Consider the following 17,495-nt stretch of genomic DNA (forward strand, 5'->3'; position numbering starts at 1 on the left):
TTATGCAAAATGCAAAAATGATTCCATAAAATTCAAATCCGTTGAAGAGAAGAGTGTTTTAGGAATTTTGGACATTTTGGTCTTTGGTGTCTACTAGTTGTCCTGAAAGGCTACCACTGCCAAGTTTTAAATCCCTGAAAGCAAAACTCATCCATCATGGGTTGTGATGGAGGTACCATTCCGAAGAGAGATGAGTTGGTTAAAGTCAAGAAGAGGCCAGAACAGGTAAGTCGTCCGAACCTGGAGTGCCTTGAGTGTTGTTCAATGCAAAGTATAGAGAGAGATCTGCAAAAATTGCTGGCTGATGAACAATGACCATAGTCAGAGTTTGAACCTAATTAATCTCCTGGAATAGTCAACTTGAGAGGTTTGGGGGCACAGTTAGCCGAGTGGCAATGCTCTTGCTTGCCATGCAGAAGGTCCTGGGTTCGAATCCCACCATTGACAAAAATTTGTACTTGTTTTTCGACGGGTTGCTTAATATTTCAACGGGTTACTTTCTGGTGTTCTTGTGTTGACTCAGCACCTAAATTGGAAGTATTGTGTCTCTTCTTGCCCATCTGATGAGAGGCATACTACAGGATGGGCATGCTACAACACAGACCACATGAGTCTAATGTAGCAGTTGTTTCATTGCTACGAAAGAAAAACGGCGGTGAAACACTCATCTTGAAAAAAAAAAAAAAAACACTTAATATTTCAACGGGTTACTTTCTGGTGTTCTTGTCTTGACCCAGCACCTAAATGGGAAGTATTGTTTCTCTTCTTGCCCATCTGATGAGAGGCATACTACGGGATGGGCATGCTACAACACAGACCACATGCATCTAATGTAGCAGTTGTTTCATTGCTACAAAAGAAAAACAGCGGTGAAACACTCATCTTAAAAAAAAAAAAGAACTGCAACAGAGGTTTTATTCTAAAATCAAAGACTAGGAGAACAGGATGGAGAAAATTGGTTGTTCAAAGAACAAATCCCACCTGTTTGGGATAAAGTTTTCCTCATGTGGGAATCAAACCCACAACCTAGTAGTTACAATTTAGGTGTACTTACTGGAATAACTATTTTACGAGTTTATTAATTGAATGTTTATCTTTTTATTTTCAGAAAGACAAAGCTAGTGAATTGAGTTTCAAATGGTGTCACTGCAGTATTACCCAACAAAAACTTGAAGTGCCCATTGTAGCATGCATGTTGGGCCGTTTGTATAGTAAGGATTCAGTTATTGAAGCTTTGTTGGATAGAAGCAAAATGCCTGAACATGCAGCCCATATTAAGTCTTTAAAGGTAAGATTAACATAGTTTTGGAAAATGCTTAGCTAAAAAATTTATACTTAAATTAAAATGTTAGCAAGTAATTTTATAAAGTAAGTAGGTACTAATGACAATCCTCTTCTTATAATTCAAAAATAATTTATGAAACCTATTATTTGGGATGTAAAATCAAGACAGTCAATCAGGTGTTTTTCAGTACTTACCACAATGCCTTCAATGTTATAATCATGCCAAACTCCAAATATCAAATTTATAATATTTTTAAATTTGCCAAATATTTATACCTACCTAAAACATTTTTATATATTTACAGGACATTAAAGATTTAGCCCTGACAGTGAATCCTGCATTTACAACTGGAGCAGAAACAGGAGACGGTTACATTGACAGACAGACTGCCCAGTACATCTGTCCCACAACAGGAATTGAAATGAACGGAAAGTTCAAGTTCTGTTTTGTCTGGAAGTGTGGCTGTGTTGTATCAGAAAGGGCTTTGAAAGAAGTGAGGGATAATATCTGTCACAAGGTAAGTTTGCTTTGATTTTCCTGGACTAAAAAAAAAAAAAAAAATGTATGAGAACATGCTGCTTTAAACAATATCTATACTTACACTGTAACTGTGTGTTGTGTTAAAATTGGCCTGCTGTCACTTTAGTCTTAACAGTGCTAAAGTCTTAATAGTCATGGGCCTCCTGACTTGAAGAGCAGTTATTTAACTAATGAGGTGGGGTCCTCCACATCAATACTCATATCCATCAAAATTGGACAAACCATTCAAAATTGAATGAAAACTTGAAACTTTGTTCAATTATCTCGTTTCTCACCATTGGATCTTTCCTTTTTCTTTTCCAGTGTCAAACAGCATACTCAGAAGGGGACATTGTTATTCTGAATCCAGAGCAATGGAATCGACTAGAGAATACAGGATGGGAGAAAGCCAGCCGTTCCGAGAACGAACCTTGTCTGTTTGGGACAAACCTCGCTCCCTAGAGGCTCTTTATCCCATACCAATAGAGAACTTTGAACTTCGCTAGAGTTATGACGTAATATTACAGAGGAAATGATTGTCGCTTTGAAGCAGTACCTATTTGTGAAATAGGAAGTGCGAAGGTCCTTCCAGATATAGTATTGGTCCACAGTCCTAAATAGATAAATAGAAAAGCCAGAAAGTCCAATTTTACTTACCGCCACTGGAATATCCAGCAGGTTGACAGATATGTAGTCCAATTTTACTTACCGCCACTGGAATATCCAGCAGGTTGACAGACACATAGTATGCCTTCAGAGAGTACCAACGGTTGAAATGTGCTTCCAGATATAGCATTGGTCCACAGTCCTAAATAGATAAATAGAAAAGCCAGATAGTCCAATTTTACTTACCGCCACTGGAATATCCAGCAGGTTGACAGACACATAGTATGCCTTCAGAGAGTACCAACGGTTGAAATGTTCCTTGATCAAGATTGACATCTCCATGGGGACTGAAAAGTGAAAATTTTTCGTCTTTGTTTGCAGTGCTTTTAAAAAATCCTAAATTTGTCTAGTCTGGTCTAGTCTAGTTTAGAAGTTACATAAACACCCAAAAAAGTTTGAAAACACCTCCCGACCTCAAAAATTTCACCTTTCCAATTGGACTACAAATTCTCGTCCAAAGTGAAGTTAATCTTCATTTCCATCTCTAGAGATGAAATCGAAAGGGTATTTGGAGAAATTCAGGTTCTCAGCATTTTCTTCAGAAATCATACTGGTTAACTTATGCAATATGCACTGTTTAAAAATTGATAGAAGATTAAGGTCACTGTATAACTTCTAAGGTCTTTAGTGCCGGGTGATAGGATATGCGATTAATGAACAATTATCTGTAATGATAATAATGAATGTAATGATCTTTGAGAAGAGACTTACACGTGAGTATATTCAGCATCATTGACGTCATCACATGATGGATAAGTATACTGAAGAGCAAATTTTGTTTAAAAATTGATAGAAGGTTAAGGTCACTGTATAACTTCTAAGGTCTTTAGTGCCGGGTGATAGGATATGCGATTAATGAACAATTATCTGCAATGATAATAATGAATGCAATGATCTTTGAGAAGAGACTTACACGTGAGTATATTCAGCATCATTGACGTCATCACATGATGGATAAGTATACTGAAGAGCAAATTATAGTTGATGAGCACCGAGGATGCATACTCTCCACTGTTCTGGAACAGAACTCCCAGCATGAGAGCCACAAATATGTTCACGATGATCCTCAAATGTGTCAGGGTGGAATCGCGTTTCACTTTGAGAAGCCCTCGGGATAGCAGCACGCCCAGCTGGTTGGAATAGGAGGTGTCCTGTAGAATCTGATTGCTGTAGGTACAGTGCTTGGTCTTCTTCGTCTTCTTATCCGGTTTGACGTCTGAAAAACGAAGGATCTTGTCAGCGTAGTTTTTATTTAGAGCTGGCGCCAAAATGTACCCTCTAATATGTTCACGTGAGTAGTTTAGTAGAGTAGACTAGCGTCTGGCTGTGCAACTATAAACAGGGAGAAGAACAGCCAACCCTAACCAGCCTAGCTAGCTGATGGTTTCAAAGGGTTCTCAGACTAGCGTCTGGCTGTGCAACTATAAACAGGGAGAAGAACAGACAACCCTAACCAGCCTAGCTAGCTGATGGTTTCAAAGGGTTCTCTCTGCTTGAAAAGAACAAGCACAAGTCTAGTCCTCACGATGGTTGACTGCGGTTCAGGACGAGCCAATTAAATATGGCTAGAGACCATCACCCTGGTGTAAGGCTGATAGAGGAGATAGTTTCTCTGTTTTGTCATCACCTTTCGGCTATAGCTGAAGCCGCTACAACAACAACATATGCTCATATCCGAGTTTGGTTTATCAAAGGCACTACCTGTCGATATACTCACTATTATTTATACTGTCAGTGCTGGGATACATGATGTAAGGAGATAGTTTCTCTGTTTTGTCATCACCTTTCGGCTATAGCTGAAGCCGCTACAACAACAACATATGGTCATATCCGAGTTTGGTTTATCAAAGGCACTACCTGTCGATATACTCACTATTATTTATACTGTCAGTGCTGGGATACATGATGTAAGACTTGTCGAACCATTGAGTGCTTTTACCGTTCTGCGCTTGTTCTACCATGGCGTTTATGTTGTCTACTCCGTACTCTCCGCTGGCCAATTCAATCACTGAAATCAAATCGAGAGTGCTTAGCATTTCGGACTTTGAGATTGATGGTTCGAGTCCAAGTCAAATCATAACATTTCAGCATATTTATGGAGGAAAGATCTTTGCAACAAGCTTTGATGATTAATTAACATGGATAAATAATTAAAATCTCTTTATATTGGTGTCTTCTTACGTATACCTGCTTACATGTGCATTGTACGTAGGCATTCTTACAAAGTTGTTGTCTTACAAAGTATCTATGGAATCATAGATTACTTACCGAAGTCAGCAGGATTGTGGTATTTGGGACAAGGAAGGTTGACTGAAGACAAATAGTTAACTAGTTGATCTTCCAGAGCAATCTGATCTAGATCTCATGAGAGTGCGTATGGATGCCAGAGTTGCTAGAATGAAAGCAGAAAAGAAAGCCAAGAAAGGATCAAAGACTGTTTCAACAGAGACAGAATCTAAGAGCACTAGTAATGGTGTACACTCGACAGAAGAACCATCAACTAGTGGGTGTAGTAGTAGTTCAAGTGGTGAAGTTAAACCTACAGTAGACTTGAAACCTAAAAAAGGTAAGTACAAAATCATACCTAGAAGGAATAATCATACCAAGACGTCAGGAGAGGGTGAGAAAGAGGGGGGACATATACAAACATCGGTAGGTATAGGATTTATTCTGCTGAGATAGAATAAAAAGTCCCTTTACTGGTAGTCAAACCATGGTCTTGTATACCTCGACCTATTTTTATAATTTACATTTATTTTTATGAAGGTTATGAGAGCAGAAATTTGTAAAGCCAGTTTTAAAGAAAATTACCTCTAAATTTTCCTCATTTATTTTTGCAGATGAAGCCGGGTCAAGCAAACGCAAAAACAAGATTGTGCCCACAGGGGCCAAGGAGATTGAAGATCCTGCATTCAAAAAATCCAAATCCACTTACAGTGTTGCCAAAGATGACAATGCATCCAGTGTTTACAAGTCTTTGTTTACATCGTCAGATAAAGCCAAGTCCCAAACACGTGCCCATTGGATTACCTACAATCCGTTTTATAATTGAGCAGAAGAAGTTAAGCTTTGAGATTGATGGTTCGAGTCCAAGTCAAATCATAACATTTCAGCATATGGAGGAAAGATCTTTGCAACAAGCTTTGATGATTAATTAACATGGATAAATAATTAAAATTCCTTTATACTGGTGTCTTCTTACGTATACCTGCTTACATGTTCATTGTAGGTAAGCATTCTTACAAAGTTGTTGTCTTGCAAAGTATCTATGAAATCATAGATTACTTACCGAAGTCAGCAGGATTGTGGTATTTGGGACAAGGAAGGTTGACTGAAGACAAATAGTTAACTAGTTGATCTAAGAAGTTAACTTGGGATTTCCTATTGTGAACAGTCTGCAACTCTGCATTGTGAAATCTACGTTATGGTTGTGTGCAAATGAACATAGGTAAGTACGAACCTAATAGCCAGGACCATACTCGGAGTTGAACTTGGTTTAAGTTTAATGGTGGATTTCACCAGTGATTTAATAAGAGATTTCGCTAATGGGAGAATTTTTAATAATCCAATAGTTGATCTGTGGCGCCTTGGTACAAACATTGTCCGCCAGATAGCAGATATACCTGATGGAAGACAAAGGATTACAGTATTAGGAACGCTCTTACTTAGTTTATCCCAACGTTGAACTTTTGACTGTGTTGAACCTACCTTTTCCGTCTTGCTTCTTGTTTTATAAATTGATGTTTATTCATGTAGGTATTCATTCTGAGTACTATTGGACGAATTTATTTAAGACTTTGCCAATTTGGTTGTCACAGAAAATTTGGTTTCACCTCAATTTTTCTCCAGCAACTTGATGTGAGAAGTTAACATGAGGTTTCGAAATGTGAACAGTCTGCAACTCTGCATTGTGAAATCTACGTTATGGTTGTGTGCAAATGAACATAGGTAAGTACGAACCTAATAGCCAGGACCATACTCAGAGTTTGAACTTGGTTTAAGTTTAATGGTGGATTTCACCAGTGATTTAATAAGAGATTTCGCTAATGGGAGAATTTTTAATAATCCAAAAAGGAGTTTTTAATAATCCAAGAAGGAATTTTAAATGATCCACGAGGGGGGTTTTTAGTGATCCAAAAAGGGGGAGTTTTTAAAAACTCCTGTTTGGATTATTAAAAACTCCTTTTTGGATCATTAAAAATTCGCCCATTAGTTGAATCTCTCATTAAGTCATTGGTGAAATCCACCATAACTCTTTGATTAAGAAATCTGATTGGTTGATTCCAAACATTTTAGCCAATCAACTTTGTTAATCTACGAGATTAAGTTAGACCAAGTACTCTGACTGTGGTCCTGAGCATCAATGTATCATTTTTATTCAATGTTCTTGCAACACACATGTCACAAAATTTTGTGATGTCTCAACGAGTTCATTTCTATTGTGAAAACTGATTCCATTGAGGTGCTTAGCACAAAAGCTTGGGCCACCTACGTATTATGTTTTTTTTTCTTAGTTTATCCCAACGTTGAACTTTTGACTGTGTTGAACCTGCCTTTTCCGTCTTGGTTCTTGTTTTATAAATTGATGTTTATTCTTGTAGGTATTCATTCTGAGTTCTATTGGACGAATTTATTTAAGACTTTGCCAATTAACTTACCTATTATGTAAATAGAAGAGAAAAAAATATAATAAAGAGACAAAAACATGTACAGCTATAAAATTTAATAGAGTTTATTTCTTTTACATGACTATTGAATCTGAATTCTTCACATTTGATAGAAATGGACTACAATACTAATTAATGATCTTGGCGAATCCTTATAGAGCCGTATTCAAAGGAAAACTTTTGCTCCAGGCAACAAAATATTGTTTTTAAAGTTGTCTTACGGGTGTTCATTTGGTTATGTCCTAAATTTCAAATAAACGGCTAAAAAGTTTCCTTTTTTTCCATAATTATATGTATGTATTAAAATACGGCTTATAAGAATTCGGTCCTAAAATACTTTTCTAAAAGTTACCTAATATCTTACGTATGTAAATCATTATGGTAAGGTTGGTCTAGCAACTAAAAGGTTGGTGGATCACGACCAAATTATTAATAAATTATTTAAATGTACATATTCGAAGAAAATTGCGATATAACACGGTTACTACCATACGAATTGGTCAAAATACTCAACTTTACATACAATACATCCTAATAAATACGAGGTACAAGAAGAACACATTTGATTATGGTATATGATTGGTAAAAGAAGTTTACAAAGTACAAAATAAATTAAACTAAACAGTTGTCACGAAAATGTAATTACTTGGGAGGAAAGATATTTCCTTTGAGCAATTAAATGTAGTATGTATAGGTACATACAAAAGAGATTTGATGAGAAAGATATAGGGAGAAAGTCTTGTTTTGTCTAAGAGTTCTTATGAGAATAAGAATACGAAATTCCCATTCCCTAGTAGCTTTTGCGGAAACCTACTTCCGTTGGTAAAACAAGTATATCCCTTACAATTTTCCTCTTCAAACCCAACCTATCTCATAACCTTGATACGCCATGACAGAAAGAAGTAGGCAATCAGCTTCATGACGATCAAAATGAACACCAAGGTTACTGAAGAGGACCAGAAGTTATCTGACGGTTGGGACACTGTCTGCAGGAATTTCTTCGGCTCCTTGTAATGACAGTAGAGCTCATCGCACTGTAGCGTTTTCCTGTCCAGACCGTAAATAGCGGCAACATAGCCTTCCAGACCGTAACGGAGGTAGGACAGTTCACTACCCCAACGCATGTACTTGGGTATGTCATTGATAGAGACGCCGAACCCACTGAACATCATCATGGGGACTACAAGCACGGGACCCACGAATGTGCCGTTCTGAGAAAATGAATAGAACTTGAAATTACTGTGGGATCTGACTCCTTTGATAGAGGGAACTGTAACAACGGAGGTTACATCGTTCCGAAATCAAGCTAACTAGGTTGGCTCACCGTTCTGAGGAAATGAATAGAACTTGAAATTACTGTGGGATCTGACTCCTTTGATAGAGGGAACTGTAACTACGGGAGTTACATCGTTCCGAAATCAAAGATTAGTACAGGCAGGAGAAAGCGAGCTGTTTCGAGAACGAACTTCATCTGTTTAGGATAAAATTCCCTCCGGTCGAGAATCAAAGCCGCTACCTAGCGCTTTCAAGATGCTACGTTTCAAGCTAACTAGGTTGGCTCGGATCACTCGGATGTCATTGATATCGTTGCTAGTTTCTACTCTCTAAATTATTCGAATATTCCTTTGGACATTTTCCCTTGGACACGAAATAAGGAATAATAATTTCGAACATCATTAATATCGCTAGAATCCTTGCTCGAGTTTCTACTTCCTAAGAAAAAGGAAACTCACCACCACGTTGAATACAGCTCCCACCATATATCCTACACTCTGCGCTATGAATACAACCAGTAGTGAGGTACAGTTGAACATGGTGAACCGTGTAAGTTCCATTGGTTGTCCGGTGAGTGGATACACAATGGTTGTGAATAAGAGGCAACAGAAACCCTGAAATGTTAAAACCAAGTATGGATCGTTAGACAAGTATGAAAATCGAGACATAACCAGACAAGTAATCGACAAGACAAGACATCGACAGGTAATCGTAAATCTTCAGACCAGGGGCTCTGGCTTTTTTTACTTTCTGTTATTTTCTTTCTTGAAGAGGTTTGATAGAAGAAACTGTTAACAACAGAGGTCTTATCGTCCCGGAATCGACTAGAGAATACAGGTTAGGAGAAAGCCAGCCGTTCCGAGAACGAACCTTGTCTGTTTGGGACAAACCTCGCTCCCTAGAGGCTCTTTATCCCATACAAATAGAGAACTTTGAACTTCGCTAGAGTTATGACGTAATATTACAGAATGATTGTCGCTTTGAAGCAGTACCTATTTGTGAAATAGGAAGTGCAAAGTACGAAGGTCCTTCCAGATATAGCATTGGTCCACAGTCCTAAATAGATAAATAGAAAAGCCAGAAAGTCCAATTTTACTTACCGCCACTGGAATATCCAGCAGGTTGACAGACACATAGTATGCCTTCAGAGAGTACCAACGGTTGAAATGTTCCTTGATCAAGATTGACATCTCCATGGGGACTGAAACGTGAAAATTTTTCGTCTTTGTTTGCAGTGCTTTTAAAAAATCCTAAATTTGTCTAGTCTAGTTTAGTTTAGAAGTTACATAAACACACAAAAAAGTTTGAATACACCTCCCGACCTCAAAAATTTCACCTTTCCAATTGGACTACAAATTCTGTTCGACCAAAGTGAAGTCAATCTTCATTTCCATCTCTCGTGAAAATTTTTCGTCTTTGTTTGCAGTGCTTTTAAAAAATCCTAAATTTGTCTAGTCTGGTCTAGTCCAGTTTAGAAGTTACATATACACACAAAAAAGTTTGAAAACACCTCCCGACCTCAAAAATTTCACCTTTCCAATTGGACTACAAATTCTGTTCGTCCAAAGTGAAGTCAATCTTCATTTCCATCTCTAGAGATGAAATCGAAAGGGTATTTGGAGAAATTCAGGTTCTCAGCATTTTCTTCAGAAATCATACTGGTTAACTTATGCAATATGCACTGTTTAAAAATTGATAGAAGATTAAGGTCACTGTATAACTTCTAAGGTCTTTAGTGCCGGGTGATAGGATATGCGATTAATGAACAATTATCTGTAATGATAATAATGAATGTAATGATCTTTGAGAAGAGACTTACACGTGAGTATATTCAGCATCATTGACGTCATCACATGATGGATAAGTATACTGAAGAGCAAATTATAGTTGATGAGCACCGAGGATGCATACTCTCCACTGTTCTGGAACAGAACTCCCAGCATGAGAGCCACAAATATGTTCACGATGATCCTCAAATGTGTCAGGGTGGAATCGCGTTTCACTTTGAGAAGCCCTCGGGATAGCAGCACGCCCAGCTGGTTGGAATAGGAGGTGTCCTGTAGAATCTGATTGCTGTAGGTACAGTGCTTGGTCTTCTTCGTCTTCTTATCCGGTTTGACGTCTGAAAAACGAAGGATCTTGTCAGCGTAGTTTTTATTTAGAGCTGGCGCCAAAATGTACCCTCTAATATGTTCACGTGAGTAGTTTAGTAGAGCAGACTAGCGTCTGGCTGTGCAACTATAAACAGGGAGAAGAACAGACAACCCTAACCAGCCTAGCTAGCTGATGGTTTCAAAGGGTTCTCTCTGCTTGAAAAGAACAAGCACAAGTCTAGTCCTCACGATGGTTGACTGCGGTTCAGGACGAGCCAATTAAATATGGCTAGAGACCATCACCCTGGTGTAAGGCTGATAGAGGAGATAGTTTCTCTGTTTTGTCATCACCTTTCGGCTATAGCTGAAGCCGCTACAACAACAACATATGCTCATATCCGAGTTTGGTTTATCAAAGGCACTACCTGTCGATATACTCACTATTATTTATACTGTCAGTGCTGGGATACATGATGTAAGACTTGTCGAACCATTGAGTGCTTTTACCGTTCTGCGCTTGTTCTACCATGGCGTTTATGTTGTCTACTCCGTACTCTCCGCTGGCCAATTCAATCACTGAAATCAAATCGAGAGTGCTTAGCATTTCGGACTTTGAGATTGATGGTTCGAGTCCAAGTCAAATCATAACATTTCAGCATATTTATGGAGGAAAGATCTTTGCAACAAGCTTTGATGATTAGGTAATTAACATGGATAAATAATTAAAATTCCTTTATACTGGTGTCTTCTTACGTATACCTGCTTACATGTTCATTGTAGGTAAGCATTCTTACAAAGTTGTTGTCTTGCAAAGTATCTATGAAATTATAGATTACTTACCGAAGTCAGCAGGATTGTGGTATTTGGGACAAGGAAGGTTGACTGAAGACAAATAGTTAACTAGTTGATCTGTGGCGCCTTGGTACAAACATTGTCCGCCAGATAGCAGATATACCTGATGGAGAACAAAGACTTGTATTAGGAACGCTCTTACTTGGTTTATCCCAACGTTGAACTTTTGACTGTGTTGAACCTACCTTTTCCGTCTTGCTTCTTGTTTTATAAATTGATGTTTATTCATGTAGGTATTCATTCTGAGTACTATTGGACGAATTTATTTAAGACTTTGCCAATTTGGTTGTCACAGAAAATTTGGTTTCACCTCAATTTTTCTCCAGCAACTTGATGTATTCAAAATACTTAATCTAAACTCCATAAGTTTTTTTGTTGTATTGTTCTCGAAAACTATACTAGAAATAGGATCAACCAAGATTTACCTGATCAAACATTTGGAAGAGTGTTGCACTTGGCTGATGGATTGTACAGATAATGGTTCTACCTTGCTGGGAAATCATCTTCAATAGTTTGATGCACTGACTGCAAGACTGACTGTCCAGACCTCTGAGGAAGTGACAGAATTGTACATTAGTACTGGAAGAAAATTTCTGAGTCCCACGTGATTTCGATAAGAATACCTGTTGGATTATTTTCTTCTTCTAAAGATGAGTGTTTTACCGCCGAGGATTTTTATTTCGTAGCTATGAAACAACTGCTACATTAGACGCATGTGGTCTCTGTGGTAGCATGCCCATCCCGTAGTATATCCCTCATCAGATGGGACAGAGACAGAGACATAATATGTACTTCCGATTTAGGTGCTGGGTCAACACGAGAACACCAGAATGTAACCAGTTGGAAACAACTGCTACATTTGCAATCAAAGGATAGGTTCTCTTCTTGGCTGTTTTACGCAAATCTTAGGTAGATGTAGATGGTTCATGTGTGAAGAACCATAATGTCAAACATTTCGTCGCAGTTGCATCGAAGCGAACTCTCCACTTCGGTACATTTCTCGTCATTCTTGATCTTTTGGGTTGGAACGGTTGGAACTTACGTGGTAGGTTCGTCCAGAAACATGACCCTCGGATTATTGATGAGTTCTAAAGCTATCGACAGCCTCTTCTTCTGATCGTTTGGGTTGGAACTTACGTGGTAGGTTCGTCCAGAAACATGACCCTCGGATTATTGATGAGTTCTAAAGCTATCGACAGCCTCTTCTTCTGACCCCCTGATAATTGACTAGACCTTGTGTTTTGACTTTCGTCCAACCCCAGCAATGACATGACGTTCTCTATCTGAAAGAAAAACAAGAGATCATATCTTTTATATCTGCCATTCAACCCCAGCAATGACATGACGTCCTCTATCTGAAAGAAAAACAAGAGATCATATCTTTTATATCTGCCATACACCGGGGCGATGATCTCTAGCCATGTTTAATTGGCTCGTCCTGAATCGCAGTCAACTATCGTGAGGACTTGTGCTTATTCTTTAACAGCGGAGAGAACCCTTTGAAAAGCTGCCAGCTAGCTAGGCTGGTTTGGGTTAGCTGTTCTCTCTGTTTATAGTCCTCTCTGTTTATAGTCCCACAGCTAGACACTAGTCTACCCTCTGTTTAACGTCCCCTTGCAAAGAAAGATTACAGGGTTGACTCCGCTCAGACTATTTGAAGCATTTTCCAAAGCACCTTTTGGAAACACATCATCTGTGAATCCGGGCATTAACTCACAATTTTACTCCTCTCCTCTTTGGACACTCGATGTCCCAATTTGAAGTCAGCCGCACTGTCCATGCTTTCTCTCACTGTCAGATGGGAGGAATATGCCCAAGTCTCTATTGTACCTGAGAGTGTATTTACTAGGGTTGCCAGACGTCCCGTATTTCCCGGGACGTCCCGTATTTTCCCCAGTTTCACCATCTCATCTGGTAATTAATCTTTACCAATGTAACAAATTAAAATTTTCTGTAGCATGATTAAGTTTTCTGTATTTTTTAAAATTTTCTGTACCTAGCCATGGTTTCCAGTGAACTTAAAATAAGTTGATTTTTAAAAATTGAGTGTTTTTTTTTTTCTTCCAAAAATTGCAGGGTGAGGGCCAGGGGAGGGGGGTTAAAAAAGCTGCTTGTCCCGTATTTTCATCCAAAATCCCCAATGGAAGCGGGGTATTCCTTATCCTTATCACCCATACGGGAGGTCACAAAGTTCACCGAGCTACGTCAAACCCTCCTGATAATCACTTCTCTGTGATGATGCAAATATTTGTTTTCCGCTTTCCCCCCTCCCTCGGTGATAATCTTTTTTCTCGATTTGAAACGAGGCCATTGGCTACTGGCTAGATTTCGTTTGACCTATCAGATTTTCACGTGGTGACGGTGACTGGCTTATCACGGTGACGATGACTTCTCACGTGTTGTCATGGTGATTTTATGTGACAGTTGAACCTCTGTCATTTTCACACGTGTTAGATCAGTATAGTCTCCTACTCCTCTCTTTTTTTAAGAGGTTTGATAGAGGGAACTGTAACTGTTAATGTCTCATCGTCCTGAAATGTAAGAGAGAAGGAAGACAGGATAGGTGAAAGCCAGACGAACCGAGAACGAACCCTTCAGGATATAATCCCCCCCGGGCAGGAATCAAACCTGCGGCCTAGCGCTTACAAGGCAGACGCTACCAACCAAGCTAACTTGACTCCTCTTCTTTAAAATAGGTAGTACCAACAGCACGAGCTGGCAGCGATGAAAATTTTCGTTAACCATTAGTAGTTATACTCGTGGTTGTAAGCTCCGATGATTCATAAATTTACCAGAATTACCCAGTTCTAAGTCCTTCAGATGACGATATCTGACAAAACGTGATTTTAGCGTGATTTTTCACTGTCAGCAGAGGCTGCAGTCTGTCATCCTGTTGAATATAGCAAGATACTCTTCTGAAGGCGTTAATGTTTCTGGAGTGACCGTTCGTTAGGATTTGTCCTGTGACTCCGTTTGAGCTGAAATGAAAAGGAATTGTTATTGTTTACTTCTTCCTTTTAGACGCTTTAAGTTAAGGCCTTAACTGTCAAAAGGGAAAATAATAAGATCTAGCTGTTTTATCTCCATCTATCTAGGTTGCATTTCGCTCCGGGCGGGAATTGAACCCAGGACTGAACTCTTACCAAGGCGGCCGCACTACCCTCTAAGCTAGCTAGACTGGCTTTCCGATCTTCAATCTACTTTTTTTCTGATACTTTAACATCTAGTTCCACTAGACTATCACCAATATCACTAATAGTAATAGTGATAGTCACTATCACTCACCGATATCCAGAAAGTACGTCTAGGAGGGATGTCTAATATCCAGCACAGCCCAGTGTCGAGATTGTGGCTAAAGCATATAGCTCCACTAGACTATCACCAATATCACTAATAGTAATAGTGATAGTCACTATCACTCACCGATATCCAGAAAGTACGTCTAGGAGGGATGATTTGCCAGCGCCCGAAGGTCCCATAATGGCGATAAGCTGGTTGGATGGAAATCGGCCACATAGATTTTTAAGTACATCTTTTGGTTCTGAAAAAAATTGAATGAAATATCGGAATTGTTAATGTTGTATGTGTTGATGGGGTTTGAAAGGCATAGAATACCATTTTAAGTCCGCTTTGGAAAAGTTAATTTCCTAGACCTAACTGACCTAGTGCAATAAACGCAATTTCATAGGAAGATACGCAATTTCATACAAATAATACCAGATACCAGTCTTACAACTACTTTAGGCAGATAGGTACCAAATGAAATATCTATTTTAGTACCAACACCAACGGTGACTGTACAAATTATACATGAATAGTTCGTACTAATTGCGCTTTGTCTACCCCAAGATAATCGGCATTGAAGAAAAGTACCTAACACGGAAATAAGTTGTAAATCAAACGATAATTTTATCCCAGACGGGTCATCAATCCGTCTTATTTTCTCCCATAGAAGGGGGAAAACTCGTTCGGCGCGGCGGTTTAAGAATAAGTCAGTCGGTGGTAGATCATAGATGTAACTTTTATCCGCAAGATGTTTGATAGAGGGAACCAAGATGTTTGATCACAAGATGTTTGATAGAGTAAATACTAAGGTCTTATCGTCCCGAAAGCGAAGAGAAAAGAAAGACAGGATAGGAGTAAGCCAGTCGTCGCGGTCATTTTATCCTGAACGGATAATGTTCGTTCTCGGAACGGCTGCCTTTCTCCTATCCTGTCTTCCTTCTCTCGGGACGATAAGGCGTAACGACGTTGCAGTTACAGTTCCCTCTATGAAACCCCTAAAAAAATCCATAACACTATACTTACCTTGTTTGAATCCTAACCCTGTGGAAACTGTGTACGTCAGATCTTTGAATTTTATTTCGATTCGGTCAGCGGTCTCCAAACTGGTTCCAGATTCAGACGAACTCAAACTGTTGGAAAGTTCAAATTCTACCTGGGCCATTTTGTTGTCATTGAGCGGGGTGTGAAGTCTGTAGCTGGAACATAAGATAGATTCACTTTAAACCATGTATAAGTGTATACTCGAAAATAAATCGCAGCTAAGGCTGAAAACTGATAGCGCATAGAGCATCTGGGTGAATTTTTTTATTTGTATGTTTAAGTGTATACTCGAAAATAAATCGCAGCTAAGGCTGAAAACTGATAGCGCATAGAGCATCTGGGTGAATTTTTTTATTTGTATGTTTACTCAGGCCACCCAGACCTGTTATAACAGGCAATTAGGAAATAAAAGAGGTGTCTTTTTTCACATTAATATGGGGCCTGTTCACTGGATTTGTCCTATGAGTCACGGGCAAATTTCAGAGAATAGGGCCCATAGTAAAATATAAAAAAAGAGACCTCCTCTATTTCCTAATTGCCTATTAGAACTGCCGGGGAATTCGTGTTTTTCTGCCTACCAGGTCATTTCTAATAGGCAATTAGGAAATAGAAGAGGTCTATTTTTCCCAATATGTACTATGGGGCCTGTTCACCTATCCATATTGCTGTAGGGGCCTGTTGCGTGAATTTCGAAAAATCACCGAAAAAGGAGTAGGTACCGCTGAGGTATTTAGGTGAACAGGACCCCATTCTATTTTGTATTGGGAAAAATAGACCTCCTTTATTTCCTAATTGCCTATTAAAATGCGAGATCTTTCACGGTTTTCTTTCTCCCAAGCCATTTCTAATAGGCAATTAGGAAAGCAAAGAGGTCTCTTCTACGATTCTATAACTGAGGGGCCTGTTCACTGAATTTCAAAACCTAACTGCGCCGCAGGCCAAATTTTTTCAAGATAAATGACCTTTGACCTAGATAATGACCTCAAGATTACTACAGCCATTTCTCTTTGATCTGGCTTTGGGCCCCTAATAGGTATTTACTATAAGTGAACTGGCATTTTTTTTTTAGAACATAATAACAGCGCCGCAGGCGAAATTTTTGAACATTTTGGTCTGAAGTCTTCAGAAATTTAGTCTCATCGAATGGACAAAAACCTCAGGGCGCCCAGGCCTGTTATAATAGGCAATTAGAAAAGCAAAGAGGTCTCTTCTACGATTCTATAACTGAGGGGCCTGTTCACTGAATTTCAAAAAATCAAAGAATTAAACCGCTGAGGTAAGCCTGGGGGGATGTAGGTTAACACAAAATAGGGGGAAATGAGCAGCGCCGCAGGCGAAATTTTTGAAAATTGTGAGCTACAATTTATAGAAACCAGAATTAACGAATTTGAAATTTTTATGGTCACAGGCGAAAATTTTGGTCTCTAATTTTAAAAAACTTAGTTATCAAAAACACAAAATTTGGCGCCGCAGGCGAATTTTTTGAAGATTTTGGTCTACAATAGTAGATAGAGAAGCAGACTTCTCAAAGGTGTAATCTTCAGGGCCGCAGGCGAAACTTTTCAGTAAGTTTGTAACCTGTAGCTTGTCATGTGTCAGTTTTTTATGTAATTAAATACTTGTACAAGACGAGTATAGTTATTCCCCCCAATAAATTTCTCGTCTAATTCTTGGAAATTAGTAATTTCTCATCATTTACCTAGAAAGCGGAATGCATCGTTGGAAGATCTCCTAGCACCGATTCTAACACGTGACATGCTACAAAGCAAATGCGGAGCTTTTATCGAGAACATAACCTTTATCCGAGATTTG

General features: G+C 38.9%; 2 protein-coding genes across 8 annotated transcripts in view; one reads left to right on the plus strand and one right to left on the minus strand.

The window, feature by feature from the left end:
* Nucleotides 1–17,495, plus strand: part of LOC103509621 (protein RTF2 homolog) — a 24,138-nt gene continuing 6,643 nt past the window's right edge. The window contains exons 1-7 of one of the 3 annotated variants that reach the window (XM_026823921.1): nt 1–225; nt 1,109–1,288; nt 1,590–1,802; nt 2,129–2,169; nt 4,810–5,036; nt 5,311–5,532; nt 6,337–6,418. In XM_026823921.1, coding sequence (XP_026679722.1) covers nt 157–225; nt 1,109–1,288; nt 1,590–1,802; nt 2,129–2,169; nt 4,810–5,036; nt 5,311–5,522 — 942 coding nt within the window. In that variant the 5' untranslated portion in view covers nt 1–156 and the 3' untranslated portion in view covers nt 5,523–5,532; nt 6,337–6,418. Of the gene's footprint in view, nt 226–1,108; nt 1,289–1,589; nt 1,803–2,128; nt 2,170–4,809; nt 5,037–5,310; nt 5,533–5,836; nt 5,919–6,330; nt 6,419–17,495 lie in introns of all 3 variants that reach the window. The other 2 variants (XM_008474245.3, XM_017444253.2) reach the window with 2 other exon arrangements.
* The window catches only part of LOC103509619 (ATP-binding cassette sub-family G member 4), a 23,020-nt gene continuing 12,703 nt past the window's right edge, over nt 7,179–17,495 (minus strand). For 3 of the 5 annotated variants that reach the window (XM_026823917.1, XM_026823919.1, XM_026823920.1), the window contains exons 2-13: nt 15,666–15,838; nt 14,781–14,898; nt 14,227–14,335; nt 13,075–13,155; nt 12,495–12,640; nt 11,783–11,906; nt 11,346–11,460; nt 10,947–11,081; nt 10,232–10,534; nt 9,513–9,613; nt 8,871–9,026; nt 8,004–8,348 (exon numbers count right to left, since the gene is read on the minus strand). In XM_026823917.1, coding sequence (XP_026679718.1) covers nt 8,004–8,348; nt 8,871–9,026; nt 9,513–9,613; nt 10,232–10,534; nt 10,947–11,081; nt 11,346–11,460; nt 11,783–11,906; nt 12,495–12,640; nt 13,075–13,155; nt 14,227–14,335; nt 14,781–14,898; nt 15,666–15,804 — 1,872 coding nt within the window. In that variant the 5' untranslated portion in view covers nt 15,805–15,838. Of the gene's footprint in view, nt 8,349–8,870; nt 9,027–9,512; nt 9,614–10,231; nt 10,535–10,946; nt 11,082–11,345; nt 11,461–11,782; nt 11,907–12,399; nt 12,463–12,494; nt 12,641–13,074; nt 13,156–14,226; nt 14,336–14,780; nt 14,899–15,665; nt 15,839–17,495 lie in introns of all 5 variants that reach the window. The other 2 variants (XM_026823916.1, XM_017444252.2) reach the window with 2 other exon arrangements.

The sequence above is a fragment of the Diaphorina citri genome, unplaced genomic scaffold (genome assembly GCF_000475195.1).
Source record: "Diaphorina citri unplaced genomic scaffold, Diaci psyllid genome assembly version 1.1 scaffold515, whole genome shotgun sequence".
Lineage (NCBI taxonomy): Eukaryota > Metazoa > Arthropoda > Insecta > Hemiptera > Psyllidae > Diaphorina > Diaphorina citri.